The sequence below is a fragment of the Grus americana genome, chromosome 11 (genome assembly GCF_028858705.1).
Source record: "Grus americana isolate bGruAme1 chromosome 11, bGruAme1.mat, whole genome shotgun sequence".
NCBI classification, from domain to species: Eukaryota; Metazoa; Chordata; class Aves; order Gruiformes; family Gruidae; genus Grus; species Grus americana.
The window spans coordinates 4,853,011-4,874,346 of record NC_072862.1 but is presented as its reverse complement, the minus strand read 5'-3'; the positions used below and the strand labels follow the sequence as shown (position 1 = coordinate 4,874,346).

Here is a 21,336-nt window from a genome sequence, read left to right as displayed (position 1 = left end):
AAATGCTTGTCCCATGCCTGGGCCAGGCTGGGGAACGGCCACAGCCCCGCTGGGGCTCCCACGTCGGCACCTCTGCCCCACGGCTCCTTCCAGAGATGGGACCAGACCCCGGCGCTGCTTCTCAGGTCACCTCGAATTTTCCACGGCAGCAAACCCAGCTGTGACAGCCTGGCCTCAAGCACCAGGCAGGATCTCAAGGCTGCCAGGCTGGTAAATGCCAGCACAGCGACTAATGAGGAGTAATCCCTGCCAGGTAACGAGTGACTCAGGCGCGTACCCCGGGCTTACAGGTGCCAAAGCCAACAGAGATAAATGACGAACAACGAAACTTGAGACTAGAAATAAAATAATGTGCTGAGTGGAAAGGTCAGGATGGGGACTGACCAGAAAAGTCACCGAGGCTGCTGCAGATAAGCAAATAAAGGAAGGAAAAAAATCCCCACACTTTCTTATCGCAGTGGGAGGCAGTGAAGGAGAAGAGCTGAATTGCTCCATCTCTGCAACGTGCTGGTGGCAGCAGGACTTTGCAGAGGGACACGGCCATGGCCAGGGGGTTGCACACTCATTCCTACAACCCACCCACCCCCACAGAGCACCCAGGTTTTGTTCGGTGGCCTCAGGCACAGCAGCAATCATCTGCAGGGACAAGGAGGGGAGGGCGACTGTTTTTGATTAGGTAGGAAAATCGGGGAGGCTGTAACTGCAGGATGGCTCCGACCCGTGAGCTCCCCAAAGGAGCGCGTTAGAACTGGCTCTACCAACACAAAACACAAAGGTCACCCGTGGCAGGAGGGTGTGCAGCCGTTATCGGGGGAACTGCAGCCATTCTGCACGTCCCAACGAGGAGCAGCAGAAAATGAGTTTTCCGTGGCAGGCATAACTGTCAACACAGCATTTGCATTGCATCGATTATCTCTGGAGAAAATGGGGACGGTGAGCATATTGACCTTTACAGGGAAAGCACCAAGTATCTGCAGGCTTTCTGCTGCAGAGAAGCGCGCTGCTTGCCTGTTACCTTAAAAACAACAACAAAAAAGGAGGTGTCTCGCTACCCCTGCCTCGAGGGCACAGGAGACACATCGCTCCAGTACGGTATTCCCTTGGCTTTGCCCAGAAATCACTACAAGACCTTCTCCCAGCACCTCGTCTCCCGCGCTTTCACTCCTTCGCCTTTTGACTTTGAAGGCAAGGTTGTGGAAGGTATTTGTGGAGCTCAACAGCTCTGCCCTCAGCCACCTCTAATCCTGGACAATCCAGGCATGCGTGGTCCAGCGGGCAGTAGATCATGTACAACTGCTGGAGTGTCACCAGTGAGGATGTGGCAAGCGGCTACGGCCACTCACCCATGAAATGTAAATTTAATGTAACTATTTGCAATGTAAAGTGCTTTGCACTTTGAAAAATATGCTATTATTTGTGCCTTTTATGGGAGAGAGGGGGGGAAATATATTCAGAAACAGTCTCTTGTGCATGTTCACTTCCTTCTGCATCCAGAGTTATGAGTTTATATTGAAATTTAGCAGCTGTGGGATACGCGGACCAACAGTGCCATCACCACTAAATCATCTCTTATTTAGCTAATGCCCTTCATCGCTCACACTCTCCTGCAAAAGCTACATATAGAACAGAAAATGACCTGCCAGGCTTACAGCACACTGGTCAAAAAAATTCCTCCATCGTTCAGTTCCTCCAAAATGTACTGTCCAAATAATACCAACAATGCGTTGATAAATATTTCAGGACTAGTGGGCTGACTCTTCGGCAATAACAACCTTTTCCCAAGAGTCTTTTTTGTTTGTTTTCGTTCACCTTACCAAAAGTGTTCCCCTCAAAACAGTTAAATCAGTTGCAAAGGAATACATGTAAATGCATTAAAGAACATCTAATCCATTACTGCCACTATTGCAATATTTTATTCTATTTAAAATTATGATAAAGACTTCCTAACTTTCTAGTCTCGCACTACATACTAAAGAGCTGTCTTTTTTTAACTGTACATCTGTAGATATTAAAGCAAGGCGGGGGGGGGGGGGGAAGAATTGAAATACTTTTTGCCATCTCCTGACTTTCAAATTAATCTTTCTCCCACCTTCAGGTTAACATTGTAAATTATGAGTTTCACAGCCAAGGAATTGGAGCCACTGGTAACTCAGAGATTAATAGATTGTGGGGGAAGCAGTTGAGAAAACCCAGTTATTGTTAGAAGTAATGCAAAGAAACTTCTTTATAAGTGTTAGTCTGTATCCAAGGACCCAGAGGAAACGCCTCCAGTAAATCCCTGCAGAAGATGGTTTCAGCAGAGCTCTCACATCACACCGCCGTGGGCTACTAATGCTCATGTAATCAATTAGTTGAGTGCAGGAGAGAAGTGATAACTTCTTTCCTCCTCTAAATCACTCACAAGCATCTGGCCACCTCCTTGGTCTTCAGTGAAAAGACAAGACTTGAGGCTGGCACGAGGTAGCTAACCTGATCTGAAATGCTAACGTACATCCACGGCGGGTGGTGGAGCTTCGGCCAGAAGAACTGGGCACCTCCATTTGTCCATCCGTCCCACCTCATGTAGGCAACATCACATCCCCTGTTTCTGTTTAGATTTAACAAGTTAGTATATCAAGCTAGTTACATCTTTATAAATCCCTCCCAAAAAAGAATATTTTTTTGCCAGTAAAGCCAAATTAAGAAAGACCATGTGGTGACCTACAAGGCAGCGCAACCGCTTGCTGATTTCTTTTCTTTCTTTGGTTCAAAATAAATTAGCTGTTTGTATTGTATTTCTTTGAAGCTACAGGTCAAATATGTGTTTTGCTCCAGAAAACGTGGGTGACTGCCTGGCCGGGCTTAAACTGGTGACGAGATTAGTGAATGGAGGTGACAAGTGCCATAACAGCCTCAGATACTTGGTAAGGAACGTCCCCACACCAAACCTTTATCTTTCACTAAAAGTCAGGCGTGCTAAACACTGCAGTAGAGTATCTGGTATCCTGGTACGAGAGGAGATGCAATTCATCGCAGATGACACAATCCCTCATCAGAAACTGCAGCGGGTTGCTGCAAGGGACATCCATCAGGAAGGCCTGCAGAGACACCCCTAGCCCATCCCTCACCCCGGTGAGCCTCAACTGCGCCCAACCTGTTGAGATACAGAAAGCTGAAGAGCGATGACGGTGAACAAGATTTTCATCACTCAGTGAGAGAACAAGAGGCAGAGATAAATACTTCTGTAGGCTGCAAGGCTGGGAGGAGTGGTCTTACCTCACGGTTCATTAAGTTTCCAGAAAGCTTCATCTGCTGTCGTTAAGAGCTATGCTAACGGGACGGTGTGGTTTTCCAGTGACTTGACTCCAGGAGACATAGCAAAACTTGCATCAAGCACTTCTTTAAGGCACAGCTTTAGTGAATGACTGAAAATCAAAAAACTGGGAAAAGAGAGACATGCGGGTCAATAAAAGCTGTGAGGGTGGTTCTGTCATGGATTTGCTGCACTGCGAAGGACAGACAGCAGCAGCAGGAAGGCAACCTGGAGCAGAGGTGTCCCAAAACCTACTTCAAGATCTGCAATGCTTCTAGCATGGGAAAACGAGCACCCATAGGACTGCGTGCAGCAGAGAACTGGTACAGATGACTTGATCATTTTCTGACTTACATCAGTGTAAATCGGGAGTACCCATGGAGTTACTAAGGTAAAGCCTAAAGTAACAACTAAGCAACAGAAATACCCATCCCAAAAAGTGAGACAGTGCTGAACTCCTCCCAAGGAGGACATTGACCCCAGGTCCCCTCTCAGGGTGCAGAGACACATTTGCATCTGCTGGGGGCTCGGGCAGAGCAGGCTGGACACAGGGGGAGCCTGCTCCTGGGCGTACCTGCACCCGCTCCGCTAAGCCAGCCATAAACCTCACCTGCTTATCTTCACTGCCCCAACACCACTCCCGGTGCCTTCCAGCAGACACATCAGGAGCAGGGACCGGAGGACTCGGACATCCAGTGCTCACGTAGGAACTTCAAGCGCGCACGGCAGCTGTCCCCAAGGAGGACCGCGGGCAGTTAAGGCACCGGGCCAGGCTCGGCCTCGGCTCCCCTCGCCCCACAGACGCAGCTGCCAGGAGACCTGGGGCTGGTGGGGTCCCATCGCATCAATCAGCACCTTCGCAAGCTTCTGCTGCTTTTATGCACGGCTTTCCTTCTCATTTAGCATACGCAGTGAAACGGGTTAAAACCTAAAGCCATTTATAGTAATTATTCTGAAGGTTGTCTACAGATAATGTAGAAAATAACACTGGATTTGGGAAAAAAAATCCCTTTTAGCTTTAATAAAAGCATTTCAAAGCACTAGAAGGTTATTTATAGGGTGTGTAAATGTAACTGGAGGGGAGGCAGAGTAAAGGGAGTTCAAAGGGTGTCTGTGAAAAGAAAAAAACCCACTGTGTTATTGACACCGCTTCCTGCTTTCTCACACTCAACAACCTTCTTAAAACAAACTGGAGGAAACAACAGCAACAACAACAACAACAAGCTACTGAGAGCTATTTGAGATTAAATAATACTTTTTGACAGCTGGTAGGAAAAGGACTGGTCCTGCATTCATGCTTACAATAGCATGCTGCTCCGTACCCTTACTCGCATTGTGGGAGCATCCCAAAGCCCCGAGGTGGGCAGGGGACGGTGCCTGCAGGGAGAGCCGAGCCCTGACCCGCAGCACCAACGGGCTGGGGAGAGAGCAAGGTGCTCCTACGAGGTTCTCCCTTGCACTGTAATCCGCCGGCATCACCTACGGCTCATGCCTGGGGTGTTTTTGTAGGACGCATGGTTTTCGTTCCTTCAGACTGAGGTCACCAGTCTCCGTCTCGTGAGGACCCCAGCTATTTTGGGATGCAGCTCTGGCCTCGCCACCACAGCCATTGGACGTTGGTGGGACACAGCACCAGCTGCTGGGGGCTGCCCAAGTAGGCTCAGATCAGGATGCGCGGGAGAAGTTTTCCTGGCAGAAACGTGGCTTTAGGCAAGAATAAACCCATGTAGTGTCTCTGTTTTCTCAGGGCTTTGGAGCACCCTTAGGCTGAAGAGAGCTAAGAGGGAGGCTGAGGGCTGCCCTGCAGCTCCCAACTTCTCCAAGGAGCAACAGCACCTTCCAGCTCATCCGCCCTGGCCATGCCCAGCCCTCAGGAAGGGCACCCACACACACCTACAGAAAACCACCAGATTTTTCCTTCAGCAGGCTCACCCGCAAATCCGCCCACAGCTTTCCCCTCGCAGGGTCTTTCCAAACCCAAGGTCTCACTCCTTTCTTCTGGCCTGTCTGGGGAATGGCCACTTTCTCCTGCACTGCCTCATGCAGACAGTCTTGCCCAATCTTGGGTTTCCCTGTTCAACCCTCCTCAGCATCACCACCCCACTGCCCCCTGCAAGTACCACGTACTTTAGTCAGACACACAGCTGTACGCATTCGGACCCGCTCATTTCCCAGTGAAAGAAGAAACCAACTCCTTGAGAACAATAACAAGCACAGAATTAAAAGCTGCTAAACCAAGTCACACAGAGCACCTTACAGAAGAACTGCCTGCCCTCCCATCTCCCCCAAAGAGCAACGAAGCAGAAGTTAAGGACTTGTGATTGTGCCATATTGGTAACTCTGGGATTTCGTGCATTACAGAAGCCATCAGCAAGCAAGGAGGAGAGACGATGAGCACCAGCTGGCTGGGCATCTCCTGCTCGGAGCAGCAGAAGAAACTACAGCTTCTGGAGGTCTTTGTACGTGCAGAGAGGCTGCTCTGCAGATAGTGCCACAGAATGGGAAGAGCACCTCTGCATCAGGACCTCGTCTGTAATTGCAGCTCGTTAGATGTGCACCCAGCGGCCTTCAGTAGTTCAAAAACGTGATGGAAAAGAGGAAAAAAACCCAACTGGCAGGTGGCTTGAAAACTGTTTGAGAGAACATGCACTAAGAAAATCTGCAAACACATGAGCATATTAGAGGTGTGTGGCTGGCAAGAAGCCTACATGGGGTTGTAAGAAATGTTCTTCAACCTAGCAGTAGGAAAAACAACCCAAAAAGTGATGGAGGAGGAAGAGATAGTTAAATTCCTTGCAAGAATCAGGGAGGGGAGGGAGGCACACTTGGATGTGAGCCATGATTACGTTCCTCCTGTTCATCCAGCTCTGAGGGAAGTGGAGGCAGGTGCCCTGCTGTACCCCAAGGTCCCACCTGCACGAGTCCTCCAGACCTGACCTTCCTGCTTCAAACAATTTGCACCACGTGTTAACGAAGCCGAGAGGATTTGAACCACAGGACGTGAAAGCTTCACAAACACACACCCTTTAAAATGTCTTCTCTTCTTCATCTTTTGCTATTCCCTTAAAAAAAAAAAAAAAAAAAAAAGAAACATATTACCTTAGATTACTACATGAACAGAAAGCCTCGGGGCCTGGGAGCCCATATTCCAAATGAAATCGCAGACACAGAGGCCGGCCAGGACTGGTCCTTCAGCCCCAGGCTTTCCTAATGAGCACTAACCGCACGGCCAGGGTACACACGGCAGCTGAGTTTTGGGGGCTGGATCTCAGCCCCCCATCTTGCAAGGTTTGGGGAGGAGGAATCTTTGAGCAGTGGGAGGAGAGTTTGCAACGCGCTTCGCCGAGCAGCGCGGCTCGGCGATGAGCGATGCTGGGTGAAAACAACAGGCTACAAAGGCGCTTCCCTATTTTAAAAAATCAGCATGCTGCAGGAAAGCCATCGGGTCGGCTGGCTGCTTCCCTTCTGTCTCGGGAGAGCGAGCCAGTGTATCGGATATTCATTCATTTGGGGCTAACTATCTTTTCCATTTCTGAACAGCTTCAATTTTCTTGATGTCTCAGGGAATGGTTTATGAGGAAATAGAGCCTTGAGGGTGGACAGATGGAGAAAAATCTCCCTTCTCACCAAATTGATCACTATAATCTTTCATCTGCTCGGCACAGACCTGGGCTGCTGGCATTCGGAGGTACCGCAGCTTTACCTGCGGAGCAGCCCGTCCGGCTGCGCGGTGCCTGCCGCTCGCTCCTTCCCCGGACTGAGAGCTGGGAAGGGGGCAGACAGCACAAGCCCAAAGCATTTCACGTGACAGAAGGAAGAGGAAAGGAGACGGGGGGGCGTTCAGATCCGAGGTCTCACCCCGGTGCCGAGCAGCCTCAGGGCTGGCCCACAGACAGGACTCGCACCGACTTAATTGCTGCCCTTGCCCCCTCCCCCTGCTACTGCTATTCTGTGGCATAAAGGAGCTTCACGTCACTACTGCTAATAATGAGAGGAAGAGAAACCCACAATCCTTGTTACGAAGCACTTGTGTAACAATATATCCTTGCTGCGGGCTATAACCGAAACTGTAATGGCGATGGCAGTGAGACACTGTGGGATGTCCAGTGTTGGCAGAGCTCAGGAATCACTTAAATAAACAGTTGTTGGGAATGATTTTGACACAGATCAACCTGCCTGAGGGCTGGAAAATGGACCTTGCAAGCTCTGTTCCCTTCCCATGTTCCCTGATGCAATGACTTTATAGGTATGGCTTTCCCTCCCCAGCCCTGGAAAGTTCTGGGGATGCTGAAAACGTGACCAGCTCAAGCTGGCCACTGGCGTGCCACTGGTAGAAACCATCTTCCCTCAAATGGCAACCTTAGCTAGCTGGCATTGAGCAAAATAAATATCTAGAAAGGAACACGCAAGGAGCAATCATGACACACCAAGTTCGACCAGATCTGTAGGGAAGACAGCTGAGCTTACATACACCAAGCTATGCATGATGTAATTCGAGCGCCTGCACCAAGATACTCACGGTGACTCATTTGACCATCACCTTTCTGGTCCTGAGACAGTTTTTCAGTCCTGCCCTGGGCTCGCTTTTCACTTCCAGGCTGCCTGAGCCGCTCCAGGGAGCATCCCCAGCACAGCCACCTAAAACCACCCGCTCGGTGGCCGGCTGGGAGGGTGGCAGGACATTTGCCCAGCCCCGAGGAGGTTTCTTGCCAGGGTGCCCATCAGCAGAAGTCAATGCAGACCTGTGGGTAAAGCTCACCACGCGGGTGACGCAGCCTCCGAGCGAACACCCAGCAGAGCCATCCCGACAGCTCACCACCCCCCCATGCCCTTCTCTCCTTTGGCTCCAGTCACTCCCGTGACTCTCAATTAACATTTAAGATTTCACTGAATAGCTGGCTGATTTATTTTATTTCTCAGGCCGGTAATTTATGGAAATATATTCTTAAAAATCAAACAAAATGCACTTTACTAATAGATGGGCCATTCTCTGACATTTCACAGAGTAAATGAGCATTTGTGCCCAGTGGCATGTTGTCCCATGACTGAACCCTTATAAAGGGCTTCAAAAATATCTATAAGCCAAGCTCATTAGTTTAAATATCATTAAAATAAATTATATTTCTCCACACAGGGCTTAAATAGGCCCCAAAGTGAATACTACTCTCAATAGTTACAGGTCAAACACTCATTTACTCTAAGGACTCCTTGCACTGAAAATACAAAGGGTCTTAAAATTAGTTGACACAACTGCAGTGGTACAGAAGGGTCCTGGTACAGAAACGGATCTGCACGTGCCTCGTTATCCAGCTTAAAAGCATAACATCAAATATGCAGAATTTATGACAGGTTTTCTTTTCCATAAGAATCAACTTTAAAGTTCCCTGCTGGTTCTGTGAACATGAAAAAGATCTTTACCTTAATTGTACTGATTTTTAGATTTATTCGTGTATCCACTTAACCTGTTTAGAGACCCATTTTAAGGGAGTACTTTAAGGTGCATTTATTTTGCTGTAGCTCAATTTCTCATGTTTCTGGTTTCAGTTTGGGGGAGGGTGGGGTTGGTTGTTTGTTTTTCCATTGATCAGGCCCAAAAAATTAAACAAAAGTAGCACCATCTCCATACAAACTGCACAACCTTAATTAGCCTGATTTAAACCACTCCCCACTACCAGGACTGATTTACTGCCCCTCTGCTAAGCCATCGCGCCGCCGCCGCACAGGAACTCCTCGCACGTCCCGCTGTGCTCTGCAGCTTTCACTAATGATCTTCCCGCTCGTCCCAGCCCTCGCCCCGAGCCAGGATGCGGCGATGGGCTCGCTGGCGGCCCGCAAAGTGCCCTCCTCGCACGGCGAAGGGCACAAGCAAGGCACGCGCGTACGGGGATACCTGGAGACGATGCAGCAAGAGGCAACGTGCTTTTAAACCAGAGTCTGCGTAACTGCACTGCCTATCTGCATGCTTACCCCAGAACAGAATTATTTTTGAACAGCAGAGATGTGGCTGTCGATTTATATTTTCGTTGTTGTTAGCTTTGCTGAGCCTAGGCTGCCAAAAGGGAGTATTTCCTTCTATTTCTTGTCATACCTCACCAACAAAATTGTTTCCAAAACTCCAAACAGTTGCATTTTTGTTGGACTGTGGAAGTTAATAGGTGGCAGTGGCATCACTAATGACATAACTGGGCTGCGTGTGGTTGCAGACAGGTCACACAACCCTGGCTCTGCTCTACTCGCCCCCTCTACTATGGGTGATACAAGGGAGAAGAAATCTAGGGTGGCTCCAACGTCCCTGGACTGAATTTGCAGAACTAGTAGTTACCGATGAATAATATGGTCAAGGCAGAGCGAACACGGCAACCCACAGAGTGATTTTCACAGCCGTGTCCCAGCAGGCTCTAACAGTCGGAAACAAGCAGGACCTTCGGCCAGGTGCTCTCTCTGTCTCAAAAGAAAACCCTCCCCAAGCAGGCAGTTCTACCTCCAGCAGGTACGTGCACACCAGACCTGCAGCTGCTGTAACTGCAAACACAAATTAGACAGCAGGCAGTTCCGAAGGCTGGATCTCAGTCATCTCTGGAGTGAAAAGTACATGTTATTACAAAAGCAATTTGTATGTTGCTATTCTCAAAGCATCACATGAGTTGTACTTTCCTTGTTAGCAGCACCTCGAGAACATTACCGCCAATGTAACAGAAATCCAGCATTAAGGTCCCCCTGTTAGGGCTGTGACAGATTGCAGGGAGAAACAATGCGGTGATTGAGGACCTGGACTAATCACACCAATTGATATAAATTACCATGTCAGCTATACCGTTGCCGCAGTCTGCAGGTTTACACCTCATTAAGCTTCCAAGTGCCAAATGAATCAACAGGGTTCAGCAGAACCATTCTTAATTAATTGTTGTAGCAATAGGGAAAAAGTAACGGAAAAAGAGAATCAGAACTCGCAGTGAACAGGGACGGGTTTACAAAAACTGAAACTGCTTCTCCGATTTAGCATTTGAGATTAAAGACGCCCACATACTAATCTCAGCCAGCAAATAACTGCCAGGGGCTGGTTTTGGACTAGGGTGGAGTGAAAATACAGGCTGGCGACTTGGAAAAGTTTTTCATTGAGTTCTTCAGTTTGTTTTGCATAGCTCTTCAGGCCTCAACGTTTTGTTGCCTGTGAAATCGCCAGGTTTCGATTTCCCACCCCACCCACAGCGGGCACCTCAGCATCTCTCGGAGCAGATGGAATTTGAATTCAGCAGCTTATTTTTAAGCCAGATGTGTCCATTTTTTCCTGTCTACATTCCCCAAAGCAAGATGCAAACTTAACAGAGAGGGAAGAGGCCAGGAGAGCTGTGGTCTCACCTCTGGCAGAGCTCCCAGCCTCTTGCTCTGGTGAATCTGCCATGTCAGGCTGCTGTAAGGACACAAGGTTGAGCTGGGGACAAAACATCAGCAGCCACAACGGAGTTTGAAAAGCAAAGGGCTCTCCCGTCCCTGACCTGAGCAGGATGCCCTTGTCCTCGCAGGTGGCTCTCCTCCAGCACCAGCACGTCTCATCGAAGCCTGGAAGACCTGGAGCTCAGGGGACGCTGCAGAAAACACCAGCACAGCCTGTGGGACTGCAGCATCTCCTACGGCTGAACCTACAGCCAGCCTCCACAGGGACACTTTGCTTTAACATCTTTTTGTTGCATCTTTAGGGCATATTAAACACAGTCCCCGTGCTCCACCGCAGGCAGCAGACCTGCACGGTGCCTGCTCGCACAGCCGCAGAGCCGGGGGGCTCTCCCCAGCAGGAGCAATGTCTCCAGATCCGCACTCTGGGCTGGCAGCAGGCAGGCAGCAGGATTGGGTGCAGGCAGCAGGCAGGCAGCTGGGCAGCATCCAGCTCACCAGAACGGAGTTACACCAGCACGCTCACGGACCAAATCCAGCCGGGACTCCGGCGTGCGCGGCTCATGCTCTCCAGGGGAGTTTTGTCTATCTTTTTCTGCCTTACCTCACACTTGCATTACACCAGCTTAAAATCTCCCTGGAGTTCACATCTGCTTACCACACAGCTTGTAATTGCTTGTGTAATGCAATGGTCAGTTTAGCGCTCAAACCACATTTCCAAGCCTTGAATGTCTACAGGTACTTACATTTTCCCCATTGCTGTCAGTCATCCAGCCCATTTTCCCTAATCTATAAAACATCCATCTAATATTTATATCGCAGTGGGGCTTCGACAGCTACAGCTTGTAGCTGTCACTGTTTTTCTCCGACATTCAAGCCAAGTTACACTAGACCATCCAGTTACTCTAGACCATCGATTAACCTGTAATTTCAGTAATTTGTAAGTAAAATGTTAGTTTGAGACAAAAATAGAGTATGAACAGAGATGTCATCTCTTTAGCGCTTTTAACTGGGGAGCACTGCTGCACAGCAAGGAAGCGTTACTATTTCCATTTTAAGGATAGGGAATTGAGGCACCAGGAGCGTAAGGGACATGCTCATGGTCGCTCAGGAAAACGGCAGCAGAGTAACGAGCTGAAATTACCCGTCCCCGATCCCACATCCTCCTCCTCAACCCCTTTTCTCTTTTCTTGTGCCTGGGGTTGAATCCAGTGGAAATATCTGGCCAGTTTCAGGGAACTTAGGGCTGTTTTAAAACAACATTAGCAGCCAGGAAAACCTGATACTGCAGCTCTAGACCTTTTTGCAGTGCGTGGTTAGGTCAGAGGCCCCCGGGCAGGCAGCCATCGATCCCTGAGCCGAGGAACAGGCACCACACTCGCACCTCGGTGCTCCCAGCACAACGCCTCCCGCGTTCCCATGCACGCAAAACACGCGCGTCAGGGTCTGAACCACGTTATCAATGAAAATATCTTCCCATGACTTGCCAAAAATCCAACCGATTCTCTTAAAGGACCGGTCTGGGACTTCACCCGCTTCCTCGGATTAATATGAATCATACCTCCTACCAACCTAATACATCATTATTTTCTTTCGCTTTTCCCCATATAAATCTATAAAAAAATAATAAAGCTGGTGATTTGTTAAGCAAAAATGATCTTAAACCATATTTCTAAGCCTCACAATTCCTGTTCTAGTAACTGTCGGTATTTGGAAAAAACCATTCATTGCAATTTGGTTTTGACAAAGTTGGGGCCAAAAATATTTATTTAACATTATAAATATTTTGTTCTTTTTAAATTTATTACTGCAATCGGTGCCATAACATTTCCACGTTCGTTTTAGGGGATTTAAGGTGAAAATTGGAGGATTAGCAATCCAAACAGAATAGCAGGAATAGAAATAGGCTTCCAACCCCATTTATAAACAGCTAATTACCGAAGAGTCTCTGTTAACAGTGTTCTGCGGTGAGACGAGCGAGGAGCCCAACACTGGAAGGCAGGTTCTTGTGTGGAAAGTCACTTCACACCTCAATTACAGCTTCTGCCAACCACTTCAGATCTGAAGTACAATGTTTTCTCTGGTGAGAGGATGCCATTAGCGCAAGGAGCAGTTAGCACCGCGGCTGCGAACTGAGCAGCACCCAGGGAAATCGCCTCGCAAGGGGGAACTCCTCAGACTTTTGTTTTTAGCCATTTTGAAAAGCAAATTGATTAACATGCACACACTCGTGCGCACGCACACGCTTCCCCTGCCGCCTGTGCTACTTAGATATTCAATGACATCCAATCAGCTTTGCAGTTAATAAGAAAAGCGTGATTTAGGACTTTTCATTAGGGTCATTAAGAGCGTGGTATTAAGGCTCCACCAGCTTATTGTTTCAGCAATACAGAGTAAGTTCAGGAAAGACATCTCACTAATTATTCCTAACTCAAATCCCTAAGGAACACAGCCTTAAGCATAACCACATTAGCATCCATATCTCTTAGAATAAAGATCTTCCCCTATTTTTAGACAGTATTATTCCACTTAGTCCCAGAGACCCTACATACCCTCCACGACTGTGACCGATGAAGTTTGCTGTCGGCCACCTGAAGACAACAGGGAACTTTCCGCCGGTGCGCCACACCAAACCCTCGCCTAACGCTTCAGACCATGGATAATCGTGTCACCGCGGATGAAGCGTGATCCTTCCTGCGCGGTGCCACGGTGAGCTCCCAGGCACATCAATATTTCTGCACCTTCACCTCTGCTGTTCCCCAGAGCAGCAGGCACACCGTCACTTTGCAAGCCTGAGCCGGGCACACGTAGCGCAGAGTTAAGAAGCAAAGCACATTAAGTGTTATAACTTAGACCAGATCCCATGGAGAGGCAATCTCCGCTCCCTCCTTCACCCCCAGCTATAGGGACCAGGCACAGACAGACCGGTCACTCAGGACAGGTGTAAAGCACTGTGGGAAGGTGATTGGAAGGATGGACCAAAAATCTCAACTTTCTATTGCACTCTTGGTAATGTGATTGTTTCAGACAATTTAATTCCTAAATTAATGAGAGGACTAACAACTCTTGAGTAATCTGCCAGGTACAGCAAAGTTAGGATATACCACATGGACACAAACCAACCTGCACAGATGCACACAGTGCGTATCTCCTCGCAGCGCTGTTCCAAGGTGCAGAAGCACACGAAAAAGCGCTAAGGCAATTTAAACGCAAAAGGATACACACCACGACTTTGATAGCCTTCCCCCTTCCAAGCGCGTTATTCCCAGGACGTTACAGTCCCTGTGCATTACTCATCACGATGACACACAACACGTTCTGACCATATTTTATTCCTCAGGTATTTTCCAGTTGGACTAATAGACAGACTGATCTGATGAGTTACCTACTGCCAGTTGTTAGCAGCCGAGCAGAAATCAGCAGGAGAACCAGCAACATGTTATCCTATTGCCACTATTGATCCATCAGCAATCCTGAGAGCGTGAAAGAGGGAAGCAGCTGCGGAGACATTAAGCTACTTGTCCGGGACAGCAAATACTGAAAAGCCATGACAGCTCATGCCTGTGCTCTGCCTGGTGCTCCCCGCTCTGGCTCCGACAATCCTGAGAAACTTCTTCCTAAATCCACAGTACAAAGTATTGCACTTGCTTCTCAGAATATCATCACTGAAACACAGATTCACAGCCTCAGATGCTTTGACCTTGTCTGCTTTTATACTTCTACATTCAGATTTTAAAATTAATCATCTAATTCCATGTAACTGCTTTTAAATTCGGCCGAATGGGACATGAATCTTGCTGAACGAGAAAGGCAGGTCTCTATAGTGAAATAGATTAAGCACTGCTGCACTCCCCATTTTGTTTCAAGACTTCAGTTGCAATTGCCTGCTCTAATTTGAGATGGGAAGTCTCGCTATAGGGTAATTAAGCGCGCGAGGAGCTCGGGAGAGCTGCCTGCTAGCACCTGGCAGTGGGATTCCCCTTCCAGAGACACCTGCACTAAATGGTAATTCCTTCCCTCCATTTCCCACTTCAGTCCCTGATGCTTCTCCCGGCAGCTCGGAGGAACAGATGGAGCAATCACCCTCCTCCTCTCCACAGTACGGACCCCTGCTGCTACCCAGCGCCTTATGCAGTTGTAATACACATAATTAGGCAAATCAATGGACAATGCAGCATATTAGAGGAGGAGGAGTTACATCAAGGCAAAACACGAATCCCAATTTATTTACCACAGGAAATGGGACATTTCTGCGTAATTGCCAAAAAATGCGGACACGAGACAAAAAGTAATTACAGCCCTGGCAGGTAGGGTGCCGCAACCAGGTCACTGCCCGGGCTATTCCGAGTGCAGCTGAGGAGAGTTGGTTCTCATCTTGATATGCAGTTGATTTATGCCTTAAACATCTCATTACCACTTATGAGTTATTCTCCCAAATCTCTCACACATCCATAATTAGAGAGAACGATGTTTACTGCCGTTCACCCTATCACTGACTCCAGACCGAAAAGCACAACTGAAGGTTGCAAAATCCTTGTTGGAAGCAGCAGCCCTCCCTACCCTTCACGGAAAGCCACAGCTTGCATGGCAGAGCCCAAGCACACACAGCTCCTGTCTCCTGACAAAACCAGCTGCTGAACTTTCTCCTCCTGCCGCTCCCCAGGCACAGCTTTGTTTAAGGTGACTCCGTGCTCCCTGCCCAGCAGCTTCTCTCCTCTCCTCCTTCACCCCTTGCAGCTCCCACCGCATGAAAGGCAAGAGATGGTGTGGTCTCACCATATCCAAGTGGCAAAATACAAGCACGAAAAGTAAAATATATCGACGGAAAGAGCAGGCGTGCTGCAGGCAAGCACCCTGTGAAGAGGCGAGACGACGAGGGGAGTGATGTACAGAGATGGGACCTCCAAGAGCAGCTTAACACCGGAGAACGGGGGTTCTGTGCTGACAGCGGCATCATGCACGGAGAAGAGTGGTGCAAGCCAAATTGATGATGAGAATGAGAAGGGCTATTAAATTCCTGAGCTCTTCAAAGAAGGGGATCTGCCTGCCAAGGGATCTGTTCGGAATGCGTTAGAAACAGTCTCGCACACACAGTGGGTTTTATCCTGATTTGTCCTGACTCAAAGCAAGGCTATGCCCAGGGATCGCCCGAGAGCAGGTCCTTTCCAGAAGACAACCACCAAAGTATCATTAAAGTGTGATGAAGCCTCACAGATCCCCCTGGGCAGAGGGCCAAGAGGTCTGTTTTACAGAGGTATCGATACACAGTGGAACAGAGCGCGAAGCCTTCAGACACATCCTGCTGTTATTTTTTAAAGAGCTTTCTGGCATCTAATTTTGGCCAAGTTTTGCTAGTTTTCAGGGGTTTAGAAGAGCAGCAGCTCCAGCTGGTGTGGTGAGAACCACAGCTCCCAAGGCACCGATGGCCTTGAGTCAGATACTCAGATACTGATACACAGAAAGATATTTAAGAATGCATCAGAAATTGTAGATTTTAGCCTCTTGCCCTTGCTCAAGTCAGTAGCAGAGAAAGAAGTCTCCACTATCAGATTTGAACTTCATTCTTTTTTACTCTATTTCCATGTTCCCCTTCCAAAGCCTGGACCTTCCTGATTTAGACCCAGTACCTCTGCAAGACCAGGGAAAATGATTTGCCAAGTCACTCAGAACATCAACAGCGAAGTGAGGGACTGGCCACAGAGCTCCTGGGGTTACTGGATAGTAAGGTCACCACCCGGCCCACCTTGCTAGTTTATAAACCTGAAACTTTCTGGTTTTTCCCATCACTGTCCGACTGAAAGAAGCTTCTCCCACAGAAATGACCAGCTGTTGGGTCACAGCTGTCCTCCGTCATGGAGCTCTGCCAACATCTTAGTCCTCACCTGAGGGACATGGCTTTTGTTCTTGTCCTTGAGCATCCTCCAAAATGCCGCCAACTGTGCTGAATCGTATTGCGGCTTTTGAATATGAGAAAACTTTTAATGAAATGCAAACCAACATTACCAAACGCATTTCGGATACCATCTAAGTCAGGTCTTCAAATGCAGCATTTATGGAAATGGTACTCTCACTTCTCCAAAACCTAAGAATATAAAAATAGTGTGATTTATGGGTACCACAGTACTACAAACTCAAGTTTATCGTGTCAGTGCAAAATCATGCCTCACACATGCCCACATAACCACAGACTGCAGCCCACTTACCACTAACAAGGAGAGAAATAGATCCATGACAGGCTTGGAAAATACTTTAAAATCAGTGACTGGCTAAGAGAACTGACACCAACGCCATTTTGTTGTGTGCTGTAAAGGTGTAAAGATCATCCACTGCTGAAATAGTTAAGAAAAGCCTGCAAGTTCACATTAGACTTTTCCCTGGGTGCTGCACCCTACTCTCTGTAGAGACCCCCAGGGAGGGGGTACTGTATTTATTTGCTCCGTGTGTGAATGCCCAAGTACACCCGTAGCAATTCCGTATTCATTTTGTTCTCCCAGCTTATCTTCTCACAGCTCTGGAGTGCATTCTTCCTTATCTTGGAGACAAACGGCCTCCACGGAGAGCTCTAAGCAGCAGAGCTATTTATCTGTTTGACATGTGTTTCCCTGTTTGTTTTCTCCAGCCTTGAGACAGTCGGCTCAGGCTTTGACAAAATTCAGCTGTGTCAATGGCGGAGGGCTGCCTGGCCCCTTCGCTCCAGTGCTGTGCATCTATTTCTTTGCCATATTTATCCTTTACTGTAGTAAATCAAGTCTAATTGATGCTTGCTTCTTTTGATATAGAGCAAAGCCTTTACAAACTTTTCAGAAAGCTGGCTGGAATTACAAAAGCTGGGGGGAGGAAATCAATTATTTAATCAATTCAGCAGTAATTTTTTCTTTGGGGAAAGCAATGAAAAGGTGGCAATGTCCTGTGAGACACTGTCCCCATAGAAAAAAAAAGGAGGGAAAAAAAAGGTTTATCTACTGATTGTTTCTAGTATTTCACTTGCTTTAAAAACCTTATTCGTAAAGCACTACAAGAACAGGTATCTCCCTAACACAAGCACATCTCCATTCTTTCAGGGTCAACCCCTGGATGCAAGGGCCCCCCTCCACCCACACACACATCGTGTTGCCCCCAGTCCTGCCGAGCATTGGCACTGAGGCTCAAGAGCACTGGAGCTGCCTTCGTTCTCATTCACCAGGGCTGCGTTACACCCGGGCAGCTCGACAGCAGGGCTGGCACATATGCCAGCGAGAGCACAAACAGGGCCCTGCAGATCCCTCTCCTGCTGTCCTTGGCAGGAGCAGCGCTCCAGGCAGCAGCGAGGATGGAGAACAGACTCCCCTGGGGCCTCAGGCACGAATCCAGGCTGCCGCCATTCACTCACCCAGGGAGATCGGCTTTCTGGCAGGACAGCTCACAAACATCTCTGCGAAGACGCGGGGCTGGGAATGAGACCTTGCCTTTGCTTGGGTCTGGGTAAGAACGGAGGTCGGTGCTGTCCCGAGGACAGTCTGCTGCGGCAGAGAAGCATCAGGACATTAACTGGAGCCATCTTCCCACGGCCACCCTAGTTGGCTCCAGGGCAGCTCTGCACCACCACGACATAAAGTGGGGACAAAGATGCTCTATTTAGACTGCCTAGATCTATAATGACAATGTTAACCGATTAACGTTAAACAAGTTAATTTCCAACTCCATTTAATCTCTCCCCCAGAGCACTCCACACACCTCAGACAACCCGCCTTCCCCTCCCCTCCAGCAAAATCCCACAGCTCTTCCCCTCTCAGGCTGAGCTCATATTTAAACTTATTTTCAGTAGGAATTTTGTCCAGAGACTGCAATTCTGTTCCCTTCGGACTGATTACAATGATGAGCAACAAATGCCCTAAAACAAAGTATTGGCTGTGCTACAAATAGGCTTGGGTGGATGGGGTGGGGAGGGGCACTAGGAACAAGGAGAATTATAAAACCAACAGAACAGATTACACACGTACCGAGTTCCTCATATATCAACAGATTTCCAGCCCGGAAAACTTGAGAACAATTCCTACGGATTCACGTAGCTCCTCTACGTAAATCTGACTCGTTATTGGAGTTCATTCACTTCTTTCAGACCCCACAGCTGCTTATGGGATTGAGGGGTCGGGGGTGGTGGCAGGGTTGGGGTTTTTTTGTGTTTCCCAAGTGTTTGTGGTTCATGGATTTGGCAAGCCTCAGTTTGGACTAAACAAGGTTACTGAGCCTCACTTTTCTTTTGAAAGTGCCTCTGTGCATTCTTTTTAGGGAAGCAAGGCTTCTCTTTCATACAGATGTTGCTCATTCTGAGCACTCTGGGTGTGCTGGATAACACAGCCACATGTGAAATTCTTATCACCCGATACAGAAAAACTTCCCAGCTCTACAAGCACCACTACAAAGGTCACATAAAATTGCTATCAATCAATATATAAATCAACACTCATTATCAGCTCCTCAACAACAAGAGTTTTGCAAAAAGGTAATGATGAACATCAACCATGGACAAAAAGGGGAAGAAACCTGGGAGTGGGAAGCGGCCACGGGGTACAACACACCACAGGACGTTACCCCAAGTGCAGAGGAAAAGCAGGACAGAAGCAGAGGGAAAAAGCACGCTGCAGACCTGCACCAAGACACTAGACACCTGTATGTTTTCGGAGGCAGAAACAGCTCAGCTATGTGGGGTCTCAAAGGTGAGGACATCAATGACATCAAAGTTATCTGGGAGTTAACATCTGCATGCATGCCATGTTCTTATCTGGCATTTATTGGGGCACCACATTGTGCAGACACTGAAGACATTTACACCCAAACTGGATTCATGCAGATGTGATGGAAAAGGCTCATGAATGGCATAAAGAAACCGTGTTTTAAGGCACGCAGAGAACAAGAAGATTACCTAAAGATGTTGTCCTCACTATAGAAGAGGCAGCCAGGCCCTGCAAGTAAGCAGGTCTGTTAGAAAAAGAGGAACATTCTCCTCAGCAGTCTGCCACAAAATGGGAGAATGGAGGAAGAAAAAAAAAAAAAAAAAAAAGAGTGCCAAAGACGCGGGATATTACAAATACCTATCACTTTTCACAACATGTATTTCCTAACCCATACTGATTTAGCTTTTTCCAGCCCATGTTCAACTGAAGGAAGTTTCAGAGTTCATACCTGTAATTTGGGGAGAGAGGGAGGTAGGTTACTTATCCCCCCCCCGCCCCAAGCACATTTTTTCCCCTCTCAGACATATGCTGCATAATAGCAGCTACAGTGTAGATTTTATTGCTAGCATTTAAAAGAGTAAGTGCTCACTGACATGCAAGATGGGAAAGGTTCCTCCCCTGGGGAACAGAACACAGAGACTGATTAAGCGACCGGTAGGTATTTAAGAACATAAAAAATACTGGCAGATCCGGGCTGCAGTTCTTACTGAACAGGAGTCAGCGCAGGAACAGAGCTAGCCTGCTGATTTCCAGCAGGGTGTAGCATTGGTGAAGAATAAGTCTTTAAGCTCAGGATTTTTATACATTTTTTAATAGTAAAACGGTTGAAAAGTAATCACGGCTTGTTCCTCCAGAGGCATGAATCAGGTGCTCCTGTTTTGTCAGGCTGCTGAACCAAGCCTGGTGGTCCATGGCCCATCCTGCCTCCCTCCCAAATCCTTTTGTAGAGATTGAATAGCAGCATATAATTTGCAGTAGCCACCTGATTTCAAGAACCTATCTAGAGTTAACAGAAATTAGCACAAAATATATTGTCTAATTGAGTCATTTTAACATTATAAAGACAAAAAGGAACAAATGAGTTGGCAAAACTAGTAACAAAGCCAGGTCTAGACAGCACAACTTTGCTTTCAGTCCTATACTCAAGACCACTGTCCCATGTTGTTTCTTCATTTTGGTTAACACTACTACAATAATATTAAGAGCATATTGTGGTGGGTTGAGCTGGCTGGGGGCCAGGTGCCCACCAGAGCCGCTCTCTCACTCCCCTCATTCACTAGACAGGGGAGAAAAGGCATAACGAAATGCTTGCAGGTCGAGATAAGGACAGGGAGAGATCACTCACTAATTGTTGTCACGAGCAACACAGACCAAACTTAGAGAGGGAATTCATCTAATTTATTACTAGGCAAAACAGAGTAGAGGAATGAGAAAATAAAATCAACTCTTAAAACACTTCCCCCCACCCCTCCCATCTTCCCGGGCTCAACTTCACTCCCGGCTTCAACCTTCCCCCCCCTCAGCGGCACAGGGGGACGGGGAGTGGGGGTTACGGTCAGTTCATCTCATGGTGTTTCTGCCGCTTCTTCATCCTCAGGGGGAGGACTCCTCTCATCGTTCCCCTGCTCCAGCATGGAGTCCCTCTCACGGGGTGCAGACCTTCAGGAGCAAACTGCTCCAGCGTGGGGTCCCCCACGGGGTCACAAGTCCTGCCAGCAAACCTGCCCTGGCGTGGGCTCCCCTCTTCACGGGTCCACCGGTCCGGCCTGGAACTTGCTCCAGCGTGGGCTTCCCACGGGCCGCAGCCTCCTTCAGGTGTCTCCACCTGCTCCGGCATGGGGTCCTCCACGGGCTGCAGGTGGAATCGCTACACCCCCTCATCCTTCCTCCATGGGCTGCAGGGGGACAGCCTGCTTCACCATGGCCTTCACCACGGGC

General features: G+C 48.3%; 1 protein-coding gene across 1 annotated transcript in view; it reads right to left on the bottom strand.

The window, feature by feature from the left end:
* Positions 1–18,063: 18,063 nt before the first annotated feature.
* Positions 18,064–21,336, bottom strand: part of SHQ1 (SHQ1, H/ACA ribonucleoprotein assembly factor) — a 60,687-nt gene continuing 57,414 nt past the window's right edge. Inside the window, exon 12 of the mRNA XM_054838775.1 lies at positions 18,064–18,183. Within this exon, the coding sequence (XP_054694750.1) occupies positions 18,084–18,183 (100 nt within the window). The 3' untranslated portion in view covers positions 18,064–18,083. The remainder of the gene's footprint in view (positions 18,184–21,336) is intronic.